The sequence below is a fragment of the Salvelinus alpinus genome, chromosome 13 (genome assembly GCF_045679555.1).
Source record: "Salvelinus alpinus chromosome 13, SLU_Salpinus.1, whole genome shotgun sequence".
Lineage (NCBI taxonomy): Eukaryota > Metazoa > Chordata > Actinopteri > Salmoniformes > Salmonidae > Salvelinus > Salvelinus alpinus.
Genome location: NC_092098.1, coordinates 2,912,881 through 2,931,870, shown reverse-complemented (window position 1 = coordinate 2,931,870; position 18,990 = coordinate 2,912,881). Strand labels below are relative to the sequence as shown.

At 40.2% G+C, this 18,990-nt stretch overlaps 1 protein-coding gene across 1 annotated transcript in view; it reads left to right on the top strand.

The window, feature by feature from the left end:
• The first annotated feature begins 1,268 nt into the window (after positions 1-1,268).
• Positions 1,269-18,990, top strand: part of slc13a2 (solute carrier family 13 member 2) — a 57,209-nt gene continuing 39,487 nt past the window's right edge. Inside the window, exon 1 of the mRNA XM_071337449.1 lies at positions 1,269-1,662. Within this exon, the coding sequence (XP_071193550.1) occupies positions 1,564-1,662 (99 nt within the window). The 5' untranslated portion in view covers positions 1,269-1,563. The remainder of the gene's footprint in view (positions 1,663-18,990) is intronic.

Sequence of the window (18,990 nt, the reverse complement as noted above, 5' to 3'; positions counted from 1 at the left end):
TGTCGACATCATAGGATCGTATTCACACATACTGTATCCTTTGTGTGTCAACAGTACACTGATGCTGCTTTCCGACTGTAACATGAGTGTCACAATAGTGTGCTGTATATGTCAAAAGCAGAGTTCTAAGGTCCCACAGCAAACACAACTACAGAGACAGGCAATGTATAATTGGATCATTGTGTGTAATTGGATCATGACGGTAGGCCGTCATTGTAAATAAGAATTTGTTCTTAACTGACTTGTCTAATTAAATGAAGGTTAAATAATTCTAGATTTTTAATTATCAAAGGTTTTTCATTATAACTGTGACAATAGCTTAAAAATCATTAATTTGTTCCTTTTTTTTAAGTACTACAGTCTAAAACACGCGTTCGAGTAAAATAGGGAAAAACGTATTCACCAAGGGCTTTAAATAAGGGTCAGCAACTGAGAGCCTGAGAGGATCTGCAGAGAAGATTGGGAGAAACTCCTTAAATACAGGTGTGCCAAGCTTGTAGCATCACACCCAAGAAGACTCGAGGCTGTAATCGCTGCCAAAGGTGCTTCAACAAAGTACTGAATTTACTTTTAATAGTTCAGCAAATATGTCTAAAAAACAGTTTTTGCTTTGACATTATGGGTTATTGTGTGTAGATTGATGAAACGATTTAATCAATTTTAAAATAAGGCTATAACCTAACAAATTGTGCAAAAAGTCAAGGGGTCTGAATACTTTTCAAAGGCACTGTGTGTGTGTGTGTGTGTGTGTGTGTGTGTGTGTGTGTGTGTGTGTGTGTGTGTGTGTGTGTGTGTGTGTGTGTGTGTGTGTGTGTGTGTGTGTGTGTGTGTGTGTGTGTGTGTGTGTGTGTGTGCCTGTGTGCCTGTGTGTCTGTGTGTCTGTGTGTCTGTGTGTGTGTGTGTGTATGACACATGTTCTGGGTTCACCAGCAGGGCACATGCCAGAGTAAACCCACTTGCTTATCACCACGGCAATAGATGAAAAGGGGTTTCAAGTAACTTCCAATAATAGTGTGTGTGATAAATCATTGGAATTTGACATTTAGATGAAGTTGAAAGAACTTTATTGTCTGGTAAATCAATACTCTATAGTTTGGTGATCACTCTCTCTTTCTCCCTCCCTCACTTCTCCTATCCTTTACCCTTCCCTCACTCTTTCTCCTTTTCCTATCTCTCTCTCACTCTCTATGATCACCCTCCCCTTGTGGTTGAGTTAATGTTTAATACTTTCTCTGTGATATAAACAGTAAATGACAGTCTTATTAGACACATTTCCTGCTACGCTGTCAGCCTGGAGCACACCTTTCCCACTACCTTACCAGTAGCTAACCTGAGGCTTACCTGTATTTGACCTGTGGCTCAGCCAGGAGTGCAGATGTACCTTTCTGTTCACTGCTTTCTGGGTTACTTTTTGGATCTCTGAACGTTGAGCTATCTGGTGCTCAGGTGTATACCTGACCAAACAGTTTTTCGTGTTACCTGTAGGTTAGTAGTAAGTTAACGCTAGGTTACCTGTGGTCCAGGTGTGTTTCTGTCTCTGGGTTACCTGTCTGTTGGAGAGCCATGGTTGGGTGTAGCTGGCTGTGGAGCCATAGGAACTACCTCATTATCTTCCTCACCCCACTTCTCCTCCTGCCTCTGCCTCTGCTCATCCCCACACCAGTAAGTGTGTGTGTGTGTGTGTGTGTGTGTGTGTGTGTGTGTGTGTGTGTGTGTGTGTGTGTGTGTGTGTGTGTGTGTGTGTGTGTGTGTGTGTGTGTGTGTGTGTGTGTGTGTGTGTGTGTGTGTGTGTGTGTGTGTGTGTGTGTGTGTGTGTGTGTGTGTGTGTGTGTGTGTGTGTGTGTTGGTAGCATTTACATCCTATTGAAAAGTATTTTCAAATCAAATGTTATTTGTCACATGCTTCGTAATCAATAGGTGTGGACTAACAGTGAAATGCTTACTTATGGGCCCTTCCCAACAATGCAGAGAGAAAAAAGAAAAACAATAGAAAATACACAATGAGTAACGATAATTTGGCCATATACACAGGCTACCACTTCTGAGTTGATGTGCAGGGGTACGAGGTAATTGAGGTAGATATGTACATATAGGTAGGGGAAAAGTGACTAGGCAACAGGATCGACAATAAGCGGTAGCAGTAGGGTATGTTATGAGTCAAAAGAGTGCAGAAGGATGTCAATGCAGATAGTCCAGGAAGCTATTTGGTTAACTATTTATCAGTCTTATGGTTTGTGGGTAGAAGCTGTTCAGGGTCCTGTTGGTTCCAGACTTGGTGCATCGGTACCGCTTGCCATGGGGTAGCAGAGAGAGCAGTATGACTTGGTGGCTCGAGTCTTTGACAATTTTTAGGCATTCCTCTGACACCGCCTGGTATAGAGTTCCTGGATGGTAGGGGCCCTTACCCTCTGTAGCGGCTTGTGGTCAGAAGCCAAAGAGTTGCTGTACCAAGCAGTGATGAGGCCAGTTAAGATGCTCTCAATGGTGCATTTGTGTGTCGACCATGTTAAATCCTTAGTGATGTGAACACAGAGGAGCTTGCCTGGTTAGAGGGATATTGATTGGTATCCATGATGATGAGGAAGAGGTTCTAAATCAGAATGAGCCAGCAGTTCTGAGGAGGGAACATGTTGATGTCATCAAAACACAGTGAGGAGCGAGGCTCCAAAATACCAAGGTTCATTATTAGATGACAGCAGATACTAGTAGATATATATTAAATATAAAAATATATATCTAGGGTCTACCGAACATTCCTCACCATGCTAGTTTGCCTGGAAGAGAATCAAACATAGAAAAAAGAATACTGTGATCGCAGGGTCATGCTCAGTATGCACAAGATTGAAAAACATGTTGAAAGATTTTGAAACAGAACAAGTAAATCAAATTAGTGTTATTATTGGTCAGGTTCAGGACATTTAGTAACATATCTCCTCTGTTTCAAACTGTTTTCTCTTACTTCATGCCTACTGAACACAAAGCATGTCCTATTGGACGGTTACATGTGGATAGATAGGGGGATAATAAGGCAATAGGATGGGATAAGCTTTATTGTTCATGGAAATTGTCAGTACTGCTGTATAAAAAATGATAAACCGTGTAGTTTGGTCCTGGATGCTCATTGGCTGAAAGCGATAGTTATATCAGACAATATACCATGGGTATGATGCAACATTACTTGTTTATTGTTCTAATTATGTTGGTTGCCAGTTTATAATAACAGTAAGGCACCTCGGGGGGTTGTGGTATATGGTCAATATACAGTGGATAATCCATGCATAAAAACAGCCCGTAGCCACGGTATATTGCCATATACCACACCTCCTCAGGCCTTATTGCTTAAATATACACTCTTCCAGACCTGGATTCAAATGCATGTATTTGATTATTTGTATTTGAAATACGTATTTTCTCTGTGTTTGAGTATTTTCAAATAATGTGTCCAGAATCATCTCAGGGATTCTTTAATACAGAACAATCTCAACTTTTTTTTCACAAATATATTTCTTAATATTAACAACATTTCAAACATATTGGAAAGACCAAAGTATCAGCTATCACACCATGTAAAAAGGAACAACCCTCTAATTCAGATATTTTTTTCATGAAATGTAACTAACTGTATTAATTCAAATCTGTCCGACACCATAAAAGGCATATCATTTTACATGTACTGTTCAACAAGTGTTTGGTTGGTTGTTCTATTAGATAAACATTAGATTATTCAAATATTTCATACAAATCTAGAAACTTATTTTAGTTGTATGTTGTAGTGCTATATAATGCTCCAGGGAAAATAACTTTTGATTATTTGGGGATTTTCAGAAGAATATTCAGAAGAAAAAATGTCCTAATTTTATTCAACTGTTACCATTTACCTGCAACAAAGACAGCTCAGATGTGTGAGTGCCTTTTGAATTTTAAGATTCAGAACATAAAACAATATTTATAAAGCAAACATTATGCATTGGATCTAGCACAGCCAACACATTCCTCCTTTTTTTAAATTTGTGCCTAAAATGACATACCCAAATCTAACTGCCTGTTGCTCAGGACTTGAAGCAAGGATATGCATATTCTTGATACCATTTGAAAGGAAACACTTTGAAGTTTGTGGAAATGTGAAATTAATGTTGGAGAATATAACACATTAGATATGGTAAAATATAATTTTGTTGTACCATCATCTTTGAAATGCAAGAGAAAGGCCATAATGTATTATTCCAGCACAGGCACAATTTAGATTTTGGCCACTAGATGGCAGCAGTGTATGTGCAACGTTTTAGACTGATCCAATGAACCATTGTATTTCTGTTCAAAATGTATCAAGACTGCCCAAATGTGCCTAACTGGTTTATTAATACATTTTTTATTTCATAACTGTGCACTCTCCTCAAACAATAGCACAGTATTTTTCCACTGTAATAGCTACTCTAAATTGGACAGGGCAGATATATTAACAATAATTTAAGTCCTGGGAAATGTTCTTGTTACTTACAACCTCATTCTAATCACATTAGCCTACGTCAGCTCAACCGTCCCATGGGGCCCCACCAATCCTGTAGAGGTTGCATTTGTTGCAGAACAGTGATTAAAATATTATTTTCTGAATATTGATCCCCCCCAAAAAGATCTTAGTGAGGTTGGCCATCATTGACAGAGTTGACAACAAATACTCAAAACAGACATATTTTTCCCTCTACAAATAAAAGTTCAATACAAACATTTGTAAAATACTTATATAAAATTATTAATTAGAAAATCCCCAATAAAAATATAACCATTACATTTTTTATCTTAATTCAAGTGGTACACAAAGTAGCAATTTAGTTTTTTTTTATGTTTATTTTACCTTTATTTAACGAGGCAAGTCAGTTAAGAACACATTTCTATTTACAATGACGGCCATCCAAAATGCAAAAGGCCTTTTGGGAGATTCTTTTTTTATATAGAACAAAACACACATCACGACAAGAGAGACAACACCACATAAGGAGAGGCCTAAGACAACAACATGGAATGGTAGCAACACACCATAACAACAACATGGTAGGAACACAACATGGCAGCAGCACAACATGGTAGCATCACAAAACATGATACAAACATTATTGGGCACAGACAACAGCACAAAATGCAATAAGGTATAGACAACAATACATCACGCAAAGCAGCCACAACTGTCACTAAGAGTGTCCATGATTGAGTCTTTGAATGAAAAGATTGAGATAAAACGTTCCAGTATGAGGGTTGTTTGCAGCTCATTCCAGTCGCTAGCTGAAGCGAACTGAAAAGGGGAGCGGCCCAGGGATGTGTTTGCTTTGGGGACCTTTAACAGAATTTGACTGGCAGAACGGGTGTTGTACGTGGAGGATGAGGTCTGCAGTAGGTATCTCAGATAGGGGGGAGTGAGGCCTTAGAGGGTTTTATAAATAAGTATCAACCAGTGGGTCTTGCGACGGGTATACATAGATGACAGGTTTACAGAGGGGTGTAGAGTGCAGTGATGTGTCCTATAAAGAGCATTGATGGCAAATCTGATGGCCGAATGGTAAAGAACATCTAGCCGCTCGAGAGCACCCTTACATGCCGATCTATAAATTACGTCTAGCATTGGTAGGATGGTCATCTGAATCAGGGTTAGTTTGCAGCTGGGGTGAAAGAGGAGTGATTACGATAGAGGAAACTAAGTATACATTTGTGTGCTGAGAGAAGGACAGTGTACGGTCTAGCCATACTCCCAAGTATTTCTATGAGGTGACTACCTCAAGCTTTAAACCCTCAGAGGTAGTAATCACACTTGTGGGGAGGGGCATTCTTCTTACCAAACCACATTGCCTTTGTTTTGGAAGTGTTCTGAACAAGGTCAACGGCAGAGAAAGCTAGTTAGACACTAAGAATGCTTTGTTGTAGAGCATTTAACCTGTTGAGGACAAGGGGGTGCTGTTTTCACTTTTGGAGAAAATCGTATGATTTTTAAACGGCCTCGTACTCAATTCTTGCTCGTACAATATGCATATTATTATTACTATTGGATAGAAAACAGTCTCTAGTTTCTAAAAACGTTTGAATTATTTCTCTAAGTGAAACAGAACTCCTTTTACAGACCATTTCCTAACCGGAAGTGAGATTTCCAAAAGCGAACTCTCTCTTCAGGAGCTTGTCTATAAAAGGGCATGTCACTTATGACTGTAGAAACACGTCATACGCCTTCGCCTGGTTGTAATGCGGAAGTGAGAGAAAAAAATCAGTTGATTATCTCGACCAGGGACTGAACACAACGTCTTGGACTGAGACGTGCGCACTTTTATTTATTTCCTGGGCGCGAAGTCTGACCTGTACTCGGCTCATTGAAGAACCTTTTTAAAGGTGAATATGATCTCTGGCTTCGATTTTCTTTGATACATGTCACAATATCATCTTAAAGTATGTTTTTTCAATATAGTTTAATTATATTATTGAAATTTATTCTGGACTTTAGACGTGATGCGACGCAAGAATTGGTTCAAGAACGAGAGGCTAGCAATACTAGCTAATGGTGCTTGCTAATTCTGAGGGAAATCGTTCGTTATGGATCCAAATAAAGTCGGTTCTGAACAAAGGACCCCTTGGAGAACATTCTGATGGAAGATCCACAAAGATAAGGACCCAATTTGGGATGCTTTTTCATATATATCTGTCGAACTGTGCTATGCTACCGTTTGACTAGAAGCAATGCTGCTGTGTGCTAGCTATTGTAGTAAGCTAATATAACGATATATTGTGTTTTCGCTGTAAAACACTTCAAAAATCGGAAATATTGGCTCTGTTCACAAGATCTTATTCTTTCATTAGCTATCCACCATATATTGTTCTGAAATGTTTTATGATGTGTAATTAGTAGTTGACGTTGGTGTCTGTATTTTCTCTGGCTACTGCCGTGCGATTTCTGACTGTAGCTGTGATGGTGGCTATGATGGTAGCAGTAATGTAAAACTGATTTATAGCTAAAATATGCACATTTTTCGAACAAAACATAGATTTATTGTGTAACATGTTATAGGACTGTCATCTGAGGGAGTTTTTTCTAGGTTATTTAGGTTGGTTCTAGGTTGGTTCTAGGTTAGTTAGGTTAGCTACTTGCATGCTACCGTTGCTGTGAAAAACTGTCTGTCTGTCTTTTGTATTTGGTGGTGATCTAACATAAATATATGTGGTGTTTTCGCTGTAAAACACTTCAACAATCGGAAATATTGTCTGTATTCACAAGATATTTGTCTTTCATTAGCTATCCACCATATATTTGTCTGAAATGTTTTATGATGTGTAATTAGGTAGTTGGTGTCTGTATTTACTCTGGCTACTCCCGTGCGATTTCTGACTGTAGCTATGATGGTAGCAATAATGTAAAACTGATTTATAGCTAAAATATGCAATTTTTTTGAACAAAACATAGATTTATTGTGTAACATGTTATAGGACTGTCATCTGAGGTAGTTTTTTCTAGGTTATTTAGGTTGGTTCTAGGTTAGTTAGGTTGGCTTGTGCATGCTACCTGCAGCCTACTTGTGCTGTGAAAAATGTCTGTCTGTCTTTTTTTATTTGGTGGTGACCTAACATAAATATATGTGGTGTTTTCTCTGTAAAACATTAAAAAAATCGGACACGTTGGCTGGATTGACAAGATGTTTATCTTTCAAATGCTGTATTGGACTTGTTAATGTGTGAAAGTTAAATATTTCAATTTTGTTTTTTGAATTTGCCGCTCTGCCTTTTCAATGGAATGTGGGAGGAGTGCCGCTAGCGGCACCCGTGGCCTCATTAACACAAAATCCGGGGAGGGGCCAGCTGAGTATAAGACTATCATCTGCATATATATGGATGAGAGAGCTTCCTACTGCCTGAGATATGTTGTTGATGTAAATTGAGAAGAGTGTGGGGCCTGGGATCAAGCCTTGGGGTACTCCCTTGGTGACAGGCAGTGGTTGAGACAGCAGATGTTCAGACTTTATACTAGCACTCTGAGAGAGGTACAATGGTTCGTCCTTTAAAAGTTGCAGCGTACTGCGACACAGCTTGCATGGTGCCGCAGAATTCTATGGCACGTTATTTAAGTGCCAACCACTGGTACCATTAATGCTAGTCAGTGCTAGTTTGACCACCAGAGGGCATCTTTGAGTAGCATTTGATAGCCTTCATTAGTGGCTGTACTAGAGAATTTAAAACCTTTTTTGTAAAAACATAGTATATGGGACTGATTTTTAAGAAATGTTGCTTAATTTCTCTAGGCTAGGTGGGAAGGCTTTACGGCAAAAGCAAACCATGCGATTATCTGAGGACAGCACCCCACCATACAAATGCATAACAATCATTTTCAACCAGGCAGGTGGCGACACAAAAGTCAGAAATAACGATATAATTCATGTCTTACCTTTGAAGATCTTCTTCTGTTGGTACTCCAATATGTCCCAGAAACATCACAAATGGTCCTTTTTTTATATCCCCAAAATGTAAATTTATTTGGCGCATTTGATTCAGAAAAACACCGGTTCCAACTCGCCCAACATGACTACAAATTATCTAATAAGTTACCTGTAAACTTTGTCCAAACATTTCAAACAACTTTCCTAATCCATCCTTAGGTATCCTAAAACGTAAATAATCGATACATTTAAGACGGAATATACCTTGTTCAATAGCGGATAAAATCAAAGTGGAGCAAGCTACAGGTCGCGCGAGGTGACTCTCATTCTGAATAGCCGTACTTTTTCATTTCTCAAAGGAAAAACATCAACCAATTTCTAAAGACTGTTGACATCTAGTGGAAGCCATAGGAACTGCAACCAGGTACCTCATAAATCTAGTTTACCATAGAAACCAATTGAAAAGACAGTGAACTCAAAAAAATTATTCCTGGATGGTTTGTCCTCTGAGTTTCACCTGCCAAATAAGTTCTGTTATACTCACAGACATAATTTTAACAGTTTTAGAAACTGTTTTCTATCCAAATCTACCAATTATATGCATATTCTAGCTTCTGGGCCAGAGTAGCAGGCAGTCTACTTTGGGCACGCTTTTCATCCGGACGTCAAAATACCGCCCCCTATCCCAAAGAAGTGAATTAATTTGATTAATTTTATGGTGTTTCTATTCCAGGAAAAATTAAAAACCCTCAGGGTTTCTGTTAGGAAGGAACAGAAAATATGGCGCTGACAGTCTGGAGTAGGCTACAGTACTGGGCTATTTAGCTAAAGTATCCTGTGTCGTGCGGGCACGCAGGAGACCGGGGTTCAATTCCCTGATGGGGAGGAAGGAGGTGGCTGTCCTTCTATATAAGAATTTGTTCTTAACTTCTTGCCGCCCAATTGCCGCTAAACAACCGCTGAATTGCAGAGCGCCAAATTCAAAATAAAATCCAAAAAATATTCATAATCATGAAATCACAACTGAAATATACCAAAACACAGCTTAGCTTGTTGTTATTCCACCTATCGTGTCAGATTTTTAAAATATGCTTTACAGCGAAAGCAATCCAAGCGCTTGTGAGTTTATCAATCACTAGACAAAACAGTAAGAACAGCTAGCCTCAAATTAGCTTGGTCACGAAAGTCAGAAAAGCAATAAAATGAATCGCTTACCTTTGATAATCTTCGGATGTTTGCACTCACAAGACTCCCAGTTACATAATAAATGTTATTTTTGATCGATAAAGATTAGTTTTATAACCAAAAACCACCATTTGGTTTGCGCGTTATGTTCAGAAAACCACAGGCTCGTTCCAAAAAGTATCCGTAATGTTCGGAGAAACATGTCAAACGTTTTTTATAATCAATCCTCAGGTTGTTTTTAACATACATAATCGATAATATTTCAACCGGACGGTAACCTATTCAATACTACAGAGAAAGAAAATGTCGAGCTACATCTCTCGCGCGCAGGAACTAATCAAAGGACACCTGACGCATTTTGAAAAATGCACTAATTTTTCAAAATAAAAGCTTGAAACTATGTCTAAACCCTGGACACAGCCTGAGGAAGCCATTGGAAAGGGAATCTGGTTGATACCCCTTTAAATGGAGGAGGGGCAGGCAACGGAACAGGGATTCTTCCAAATAAAAGGCACTTCCGGGTTGGATTTCCTCAGGTTTTCGCCTGCAAAATCAGTTCTGTTATACTCACAGACAATATTTTGACCGTTTTGGAAACTTTAGAGTGTTTTCTATCCCAATCTGTCAATTATATGCATATTCTAGCATCTGGACCTGAGAAATAGTCTGTTTACCTTGGGAACGTTATTTTTCCAAACATAAAAATTCTGCCTCCTAGCTGAAAGAGGTTAACTGACTTACCTAGTTAAATCAAGGTTACACTAAGAGCATAACATGTCTACACCCTAATTGTATAATTGTAGTCTAACCAATATCCAAACGAAGATTCAGTGAAAGTAAAAAAAGTATTGATTTATCAAGACCAATCCCCATGCTTGTCTCAGAGCAGCGCGGAGGGAGGGGCGCGGATGGGAGCCCCCATCCACTCTGGAGTCCCATCCACAAAGTATCAAAATACAGAAAAGTGTTGGTAAAGGTATATTGTCATGCTAATAGCCCCAACTGGGCAATTATAATACTGTACATGGTGTCCAGGTCAGGATAACCAAAACATGTATTTATTAAAGACGATCAAAAAGAATGTTGGTACTTATTTATTTTGATCAAAAGCCATGAATGAGTCACTCAGCTTTATGTACATTAGGTGCCGGGCTTTATGACTGTGCCATCAACTTGATAATATATAACGATATTTTGGAGGTTATTTTCTTTAAAAAAAATACGAAAGTGATCGATTGTAATCTGAATAAAGGCCCAAATAATATTTGTAAATGCCATTTCTTTTTTTAGAGGGAGATAAACGCTGAGCCAATTGTGCGCCGCCCTATGGGACTCCTAATTATGGTCGGATGTGATACATAATAATACTTTTTGTCGTATTATTTGTTTTGTCTTTTCTGGTGGATTAAAATGAAATTGCAACCAATCACGGCCAGTTGTGATACAGCCAACCTAACATTTGACGATACATTTGACAATATAATTCTCCCCCCACCCAACTTCTAGGCAAGTCTATTGTCCAGCTACCTGCTAATAGCCATAATGGCGCTGTACAATGTGACCGTATGTGTTTGAAAGAGTATTTTCCAGAAAGCAACAAGGTAAACAACATTTGTTTACCTTCATTAGACAAATTTGTTCCTATATTTCTGTAATTCAGTGATATTTATTCCCATAGTAATTTGTTATGGATCCATAACTAAATAAGCATCGGCATTTTGAAAGAGTATTTTTAATCTTTATTTTATTAACGAAAGAATAAAGATGGCATTATTAGTTACATTGTTTTAGTTTGAACGTTCCGACTGGCATTAAGAACAGCGGGAACGTTTCCCTAGTCAACGCCTTTATTAGTGCAATGCCCCTTAAAGTGCTGCTCTGTGCTATCCACTGTGGAGGTGCCCCCTTTCCTCATCCTCCCGTCCCAACGGGCTAGGTTCGTCTTCTGTGCGTGGGGCCCATCCCGTGCCCCTGCCCTTGTGCCTTGAACCTCGCACACTTTCAGTGGATACAGCTGGAGAACTGCAAGGCAATCCCATTGTGCGCCACTCGGGAGCCATGACCAATATCAAATTAAATCAAATTCATACACATGGTTAACAGATGTTAATGCAAGTGTAGCAAAATGCTTGCACTTCTAGTTCTGACCATGCAATAATATCTAACAAGTAATCTAACAATTTCACAACAACTACCTTTTACACACAAGTGTAAAGGAATGAATAAGAATATGTACATATCAATATATGGATGAGCAATGGCCGAACGGCATAGGCAAAATGCAGTAGATGGTATAGAGAATAGTATACACATATGAGATGAGTAATGTAGGGTATGTAAACATTATATAAAGTGGCATTGTTTAAGTGACTAGTGATACATTTAATACATCCAATTTTTTATTATTAAAGTGGCTAGAGATTGAGTCAGTATGTTGGCAGCAGCCACTCAATGTTAGTGATGGCTGTTTAACAGTCTGATGGCCTTGAGATAGAAGCTGTTTTTCAGCCTCTCGGTCCCAGCTTTGATGCACCTGTACTGACTTCGCCTTCTGGATGATAGCGGATTGAACAGGCAGTGGCTCGGGTGGTTGTTGTCCTTGATCTTTTTGGCCTTCCTGTGACATCGGTGGTGTAGGTGTCCTGGAGGGCAGGTAGTTTGCCCCCGGTGATACGTTGTGTAGACCTCACTACCCTCTGGAGAGCCTTACGGTTGTGGGTGGAGCAGTTGCCATACCAGGCGGTGATACAGCCTGACAGGATGCTCTCGACTGTGCATCTGTAAAAGTGTTTTTGGTGACAAGCCAAATTTCTTCAGCCTCCTGAGGTTGAAGAGGCACGGTTGCGCCTTCTTCACCACGCTGTCTGTGTGGGTGGACCATTTCAGTTTGTCCGTGATGTGTACATGTCACGACTTCCGCCGAAGTCAGTCCCTCTCCTTGTTCAGGCGACGTTCGGCGGTCCACGTCACCGGTCTTCTAGCCATCGCCGATCCACCTTTCATTTTCCATTTGTTTTGTCTTGTTTTCCCACACACCTGATTTACATTCCCTCATTACCTGTCGTGTATTTAACCCTCTGTTCCCCCCCATGTCTGTGTGTGAATTTGTTTATAGTCAGGTTGGCACGCTTCCGGCTGGTTTGCACCGCGTTATATTTTACACCCGTGCTTTGTGACAGCCTGTACTTTGTACTTTGTATTTTGTACTGTACTTTGTATTTTGTGCTGCCTCACTTGTTCTGAGAGCATTTGTTTTTGTGACGTGGTTGCGTTCTTTTCATATATTGCCTCAGTAAAGTGCTTAGTCCAGTCATCTCTGCTCTTCTGCACCTGACTTCCATGCACCAGCTACACCCACACCTTGACAGTACACCGAGGTACTTAAAACTTTCCACCTTCTCCACTAGTGTCCCGTCGATGTGGATATACAGTATATTGTCCTGCTAATAACAGGGTAAATAATATATCTGTGAGATTTCCCAAGGGACTTTTATATAATTCTAAATTAATAATAATAATAAAAAATAAAAATATTTTGGAGATGATTTTGTTTTCAAAAAAGGAAAATTGAGCGAGGATAAAGGCCATTCTTGAATATGGGGTGAGACCGGCACGACTATGGAACCAGCATCTGTAGCAACACCCATCTGTAGCGACACAGCTGTAGCTGTAGCAACACAGTGTTTTAGACCGGTGCGCCACTCAGGCGCTGTACAATGTGACTGGTCAAGAGTGGGCTACAGTACTACAGTAAAAGCAAAATAATCCTAACAAAATAAAATAATAAAAACCTTAGTGTAACAACAGTTTTAGTAAGTAATACTGAAGTTGTGCACAAGGTAGGTTTATGTCGCCTATTCATTGTCAGTTAGAGACACAGTAGCACCTGAAAGCATAATCAGTGCTCTAACTCCCCCTTGTGCTGGTCTGGAGCAAAGAAGTGGTGACGCAGGGTAACGTACTAAACCACAAATTACCTCTAAGTCCCGCAGCATAATCGCAAACCTTTTAGTGGAGCAACCACTGTAGTTAGCGAACCAAGCTAAAAAACCCTCAGAGACACCAATACTCCTTATCCGGCCCACAAGAATGGAATGGTCTATCAAAAGCTTTGGCCAAGTCAATAAAAATAGCAGCACAACATTGCATAGATTCAAGGGCAATGGTGACATCATTGAGGACCATTAAGGTTGCAATGACACATCCATAACCTGAGCGGAAACCAGATTGCATACCAGAGAGAATAATATATACATCAAGAAAGCCAGTCAGTAAACAGGGCAAAATAGAAATAGGCCTATAACAGTTAGGATCAGCTTGATCTCGCCCTTTAAATATAGGACGCACCGTGGCTGCCTTCCAAGCAATGGAGAGGAGAGTGAGGATAAAAAGGTCAGAGATAGGCTTGGCAATGATAGGGGCAGAACCTTAAGGAAGAAAAGGTCTAAACCATCTGACCCAGATGTTTTTTTGGGATCAAGTTTAAGGAGCTCCTTTAGCACCTCGTATTCAGTGACCGCCTGCAGGGAGAAACTTTGTAGAGGAGCAGGGGAAAAAGAGGGAGGAGCATCGGGGCTAGACACATTAGAAGGGGTGGGAGATGAGGAAATGTTGGACGTGCAAGGAGCCATGGCTGAGTCAAATAGGAATCCTGGCTTAATGAACCAAGGGCTCTCTATGGTCAGAGCGTGACAATATCAGAGCACAATTCGGGTCAGAATTGGGGCTAGCAACAGTAGATGTGCCAGGGTGTACATGCACATTTCTAGAGATCATCAGCAGTAATACAATAAAGGCACGGCAGAGGACAGGGAGAGCTCTGCAGTGCTGATTTATGACATTTGAATGTGCACTAGATGGCAACAAGATCATATTGTACAGAAATTTCATCAGGTAACATGAATACCAAGCTGGCGAGAGATGGTTAGAATAGGATGGGAAGCCAAAAGTCCGTGTAACAAATAGTCAGAGCCCCGAGTGTGGGAACAAACATAGTCTATCCCACCGTTGGGTAAACAAGCACGTTCATAGTCAACAAAGCATGCAGGAGTCATGAGGCAAATAACAAAATAGGAAAATGCACAAGAAAAAAAATAACGACTTGGGGCTAGCCATTGCAAGTTGAGTCAACAGTGCGTTTGTGCTTGAGGCCGAATGAAAGCTCGGGAGAGAGGGTGGAGTGTGGTGGGGGTACCTGTACCAGACAGGGGGAGACAGGCGAGAGCAGACGGTGAACAGATCACCAGGTGGAATCCAAGCAGCAGTGCAGCAGGTAATGGGAGTAGGAGTCACACCCACTTGGGAGAAGCTTTTATATCTGGAGGCAGATTTCTTGAAGAAAATGCCACTGAATGGTCTTTGAACAGTGGGAGGATGTTTCAGAGGCCTTCGGATTTGGGTGTGGAAGGCTGTGAGAGACTCCTGGCATTTGTTGGGCTCAAAGGCTTCGACACCTCTCTCTTCACACCTCAGTGCTAATTGAAGTTGTATCTCGTCTGTCACAGGTTGGATGGTGTCCTCAGGTTTCTGCTGTTTGTTAGTTTGGAAGAAAGAATCCTTGGTATTAGGAATCCTTAAAGGTAATTTTGTCCCAAAATTTGGTTTTAGGTTTGGAGTTTTGAAACTGGACTGAGGGTTAAGCTGTGGAGGGTAGCATCCTGTATATGTCCCTCCCCAAAAAATCCCAGTTTACCTAACTCCAAATCTATCTTATTATAAAAAAATGTGAGAGCTCACATGCAGCTGTGTCTCTTTCTCTCTCTCACTCTCCCTCCGTTGCTTTATGACTCTAAAACCTAATTACAATAAACAAAAAAGTGTATATCCTATCTTGATCTATCAGGGAGATGGACTTGACCATTTATGGTAATTTCAATATTGTTAGTTTAAATCTATCAAAAAAAGATAACTTTACAGACCATGAGGTTGTGTTGCACTACACATGTAATGAGGACATGAATAAGGGGTCCTGCTCATGAATAATGTAGCTCCCTGCTCATTCCTGATTAATTTATGATTGTAGACAAATCTGACTGAGTTGACCAAATCTCTGGACACATTTTCAGGAATCACAGTTTTTAAAACAGCAAAAACTTTTTGGGGAGCGCTTGAAATTGGGATCCTTTGCTCCAGACATGGGCATTTCTGGGCATGGAGCCGACATGGAAATGAATAATATTGAAAATATGTAGAAAATGCCAAAAGCAAATCTTTCCCCTTCATAAAATTCCCCTGAAGGTAAGCTCAAATAACAAAATATATTTTTCACCTATAAAAATACATTTTTCAGACTTTCAGGAATACTTCTATTGGAAGTATTTTTAAGTATTTTAAAATAATTTACTATACTCTTTAAAAGCACAACAAAGTTCAAATGAGAATACAATGTCAGATGTTTTTTATTCATACAAAAGCGTGATGTTTTGTCACTGTGCTTCATCTAATAGCAAAACCAAATGAAATGGGATCCAGTTGAGAATATATTAAAAGTACATGGTGCAAGTGATCAATGCTGTTTGAGATCCTGCACAGATTATTACAGCAATTGTGAAAATCTCAACAGACCTGCGATCTTTGCATGTTATCTTGAACATGCACACGCTCCATGATTACATAAGAAGATATTTATAGTTACTATAGGCTACCCTCAATGTGGCCATGGATGTTACTCATTGTAAGGTTAAATAAATACTGTTATATTGGTTTGTAAGATTAACTTTTGGCTATTTACTGTATTACAAAAGAAAATATATAAAAATTATGAATTGTGTTTGATTGTCAACTCAACCAAATATCAACATTTGAAGGAGATGTATATTTTGTACAGGTGACTTAGTATGGATTTAATTCCAGATTGTCTACAAATTAACAATCCACTCAACCAAGAATCATATCAAACTATATGTAAAGTGCCTTTAAGGTTTGATTTGATTCAATTTTTTTTACTTCTTATGGGCAGGTGGGACGGTAGCGTTCCACCTGGCCAACATGCTGTGAAATTGCAGAGCGCGAAATTCAAATTACAGAAATATAAATATTTAACATTCATGAAAATATAAGTATTATACATCAAAATAAAGCTTAACTTCTTGTTAATCCAGCCGCCGTGTCAGATTTCAAAAAGGCTTTACGGTGAAATCACAACATGCGATTATCTCAGGACAGCACCCCGCATACAAAACCATGAAAAACATTTTAAAACCAGACAGGTGCGACAAGAAAGTCAGAAATAGCGATATAATAAATGCCTTACCTGTGAAGATCTTCTTCTGTCGGCACTCCAAAAGGTCCCAGTTACATCACAAATGTTCCTTTTGTTCGATAAAGTCCTTCTTCATATCCATAAACACTCAGTTTAGCTGGCACGCTTCATTCATTCAGTTTCCCTCCTTCAAAATGCATACAAAATTAATCCCAAAAGTTAACAATAAACTTATCCAAACAAGTCAAACAACGTTTATAATCAAACCTCAGGTACACTAATACATAAATAAACGATACAATTTAAGACGGAGAATAGTATGTTCATTACCGGCGCTAAATAACAAAGAACGCGCTTTCCTCCACGTGCATGGAAACACTACAGCCAAAATGGGAGCCACTTAGAAAAACTACAACTTCTAGCAAATTTTTCCAAAAACCAGCCTAAAACTCTTTCTAAAGACTTGACATCTAGTGGAAGCCCTAGGAACTGCAATCTGGGAGGACTTTGCCTCGTAATAAACATGAAAGCCATTGGAAAAAGTGGTAGGCTGAATCTTTTTTATTTTATGGTTTTGCCTCTGGGTTTTGCCTGCCATATCAGTTCTGTTATACTCACAGACACTATTTTAACAGTTTTAGAAACTTAAAAGTTTTTTCTATCTATGCATATCCTAGCTTCTGGGCCTGAGCAACAGGCAGTTTACTTTGGCCACACTTTTCATCCGGACATGAAAATACTGCCCCCTACCCAAGAGAGGTTAACTTTGATTTTTGGTTGAGATGGAGAAGTGTGTCCAACATATTAATAATGAACTTGAAGATTACATTTGAAATAAACCAAAGCTTGAAACCCTAGGCCTATATATAAACCCAGCAACAAAAAAAGAAACGTCCTTTCACTGTCAACTGCGTTTATTTTCAGCAAACTTAACATGTGTAAATATTTGTATGAACATAACAAGATTCAACAACTGAGACAGACAAAAACTGAACAAGTTCCACAGATGTGTGACTAACAGAAATTGAATAACGTGCCGCAGAACAAAGGGGGGGGGGGTCAAAATCAAAAGTAACAGTCAGTATCTGGTGTGGCCCGGCCACCAGCTGCATTAAGAACTGCAGTGAATCTTCTCCTGCACCAGATTTGTCAGTTCTTGCTGTGAGATGTTACCCCACTCTTCCACCAAGGCACCTGCAAGTTCCCGGACATTTTTGGGGGGAATGGCCCAAGCCCTCACGCTCCGAACCAACAGGTCACAGACGTGCTCAATGGGATTGAGATCCGAGCTCTTCGCTGGCCATGGCAGAACACTGACATTCCTGTCTTGCAGGAAATCACGCACAGAACTAGCAGTATGGCTGGTGGCATTGTCATGCTGGATGTCAGGATGAGCCTGCAGGAAGGGTACCACATGAAAGAGGAGGATGTCTTCCCTGTAACTCACAGTGTTGAGATTGCCTGCAATGACAACAATCTCAGTCCGATGATGCTGTGACACACCGCCCCAGACCATGACAGACCCTCCACCTCCAAATCGATCCCGCTCCAGAGTACAGGCCTCGGTGTAACGCTCATTCTTTCGACGATAAACGCGAATCCGACCATCACCCCTGGTGAGACAAAACCGTGAAGAGCACTTTTTTCCAGTCGTGCCTGGTCCAGCGACAGTGAGTTTGTGCCCATAGGCGACGTTATTGCCGGTGATGTCTGGTGAGGACATGCCTTACAACAGGCCTACAAGCCCTCAGTCCAGCCTCTCTCAGCTTATTGCGGACAGTCTGAGCACTGATGGAGGGATTGTGCGTTCCTGGTGTAACTCGGGCAGTTGTTTTTGCCATCCTGTACCTGTCCTGCAAGTGTGATGTTCGGATGTACCGATCCTGTGCAGGTGTTGTTATACATGGTCTGCCACTGCGAGGACGATCAGCTGTCTGTCCTGTCTCCATGTAGCGCTGTCTTAGGCGTCTCACGGTACGGACATTGCAATTTAATGCCATGGCCACATCTGCAGTCCTCATGCCTCCTTGCAGCATGCCTAAGGCACGTTCATGCAGATGAGCAAGGACACTGGGCATCTTTCTTTTGGTGTTTTTCAGAGTCAGTAGAAGGCCTCTTTAGTACCCTACATTTTCATAACTGTGACCTTAATTGCCTACCGTCTGTAAGCTGTTAGTGTCTTAATGACCAATCCACAGCTGC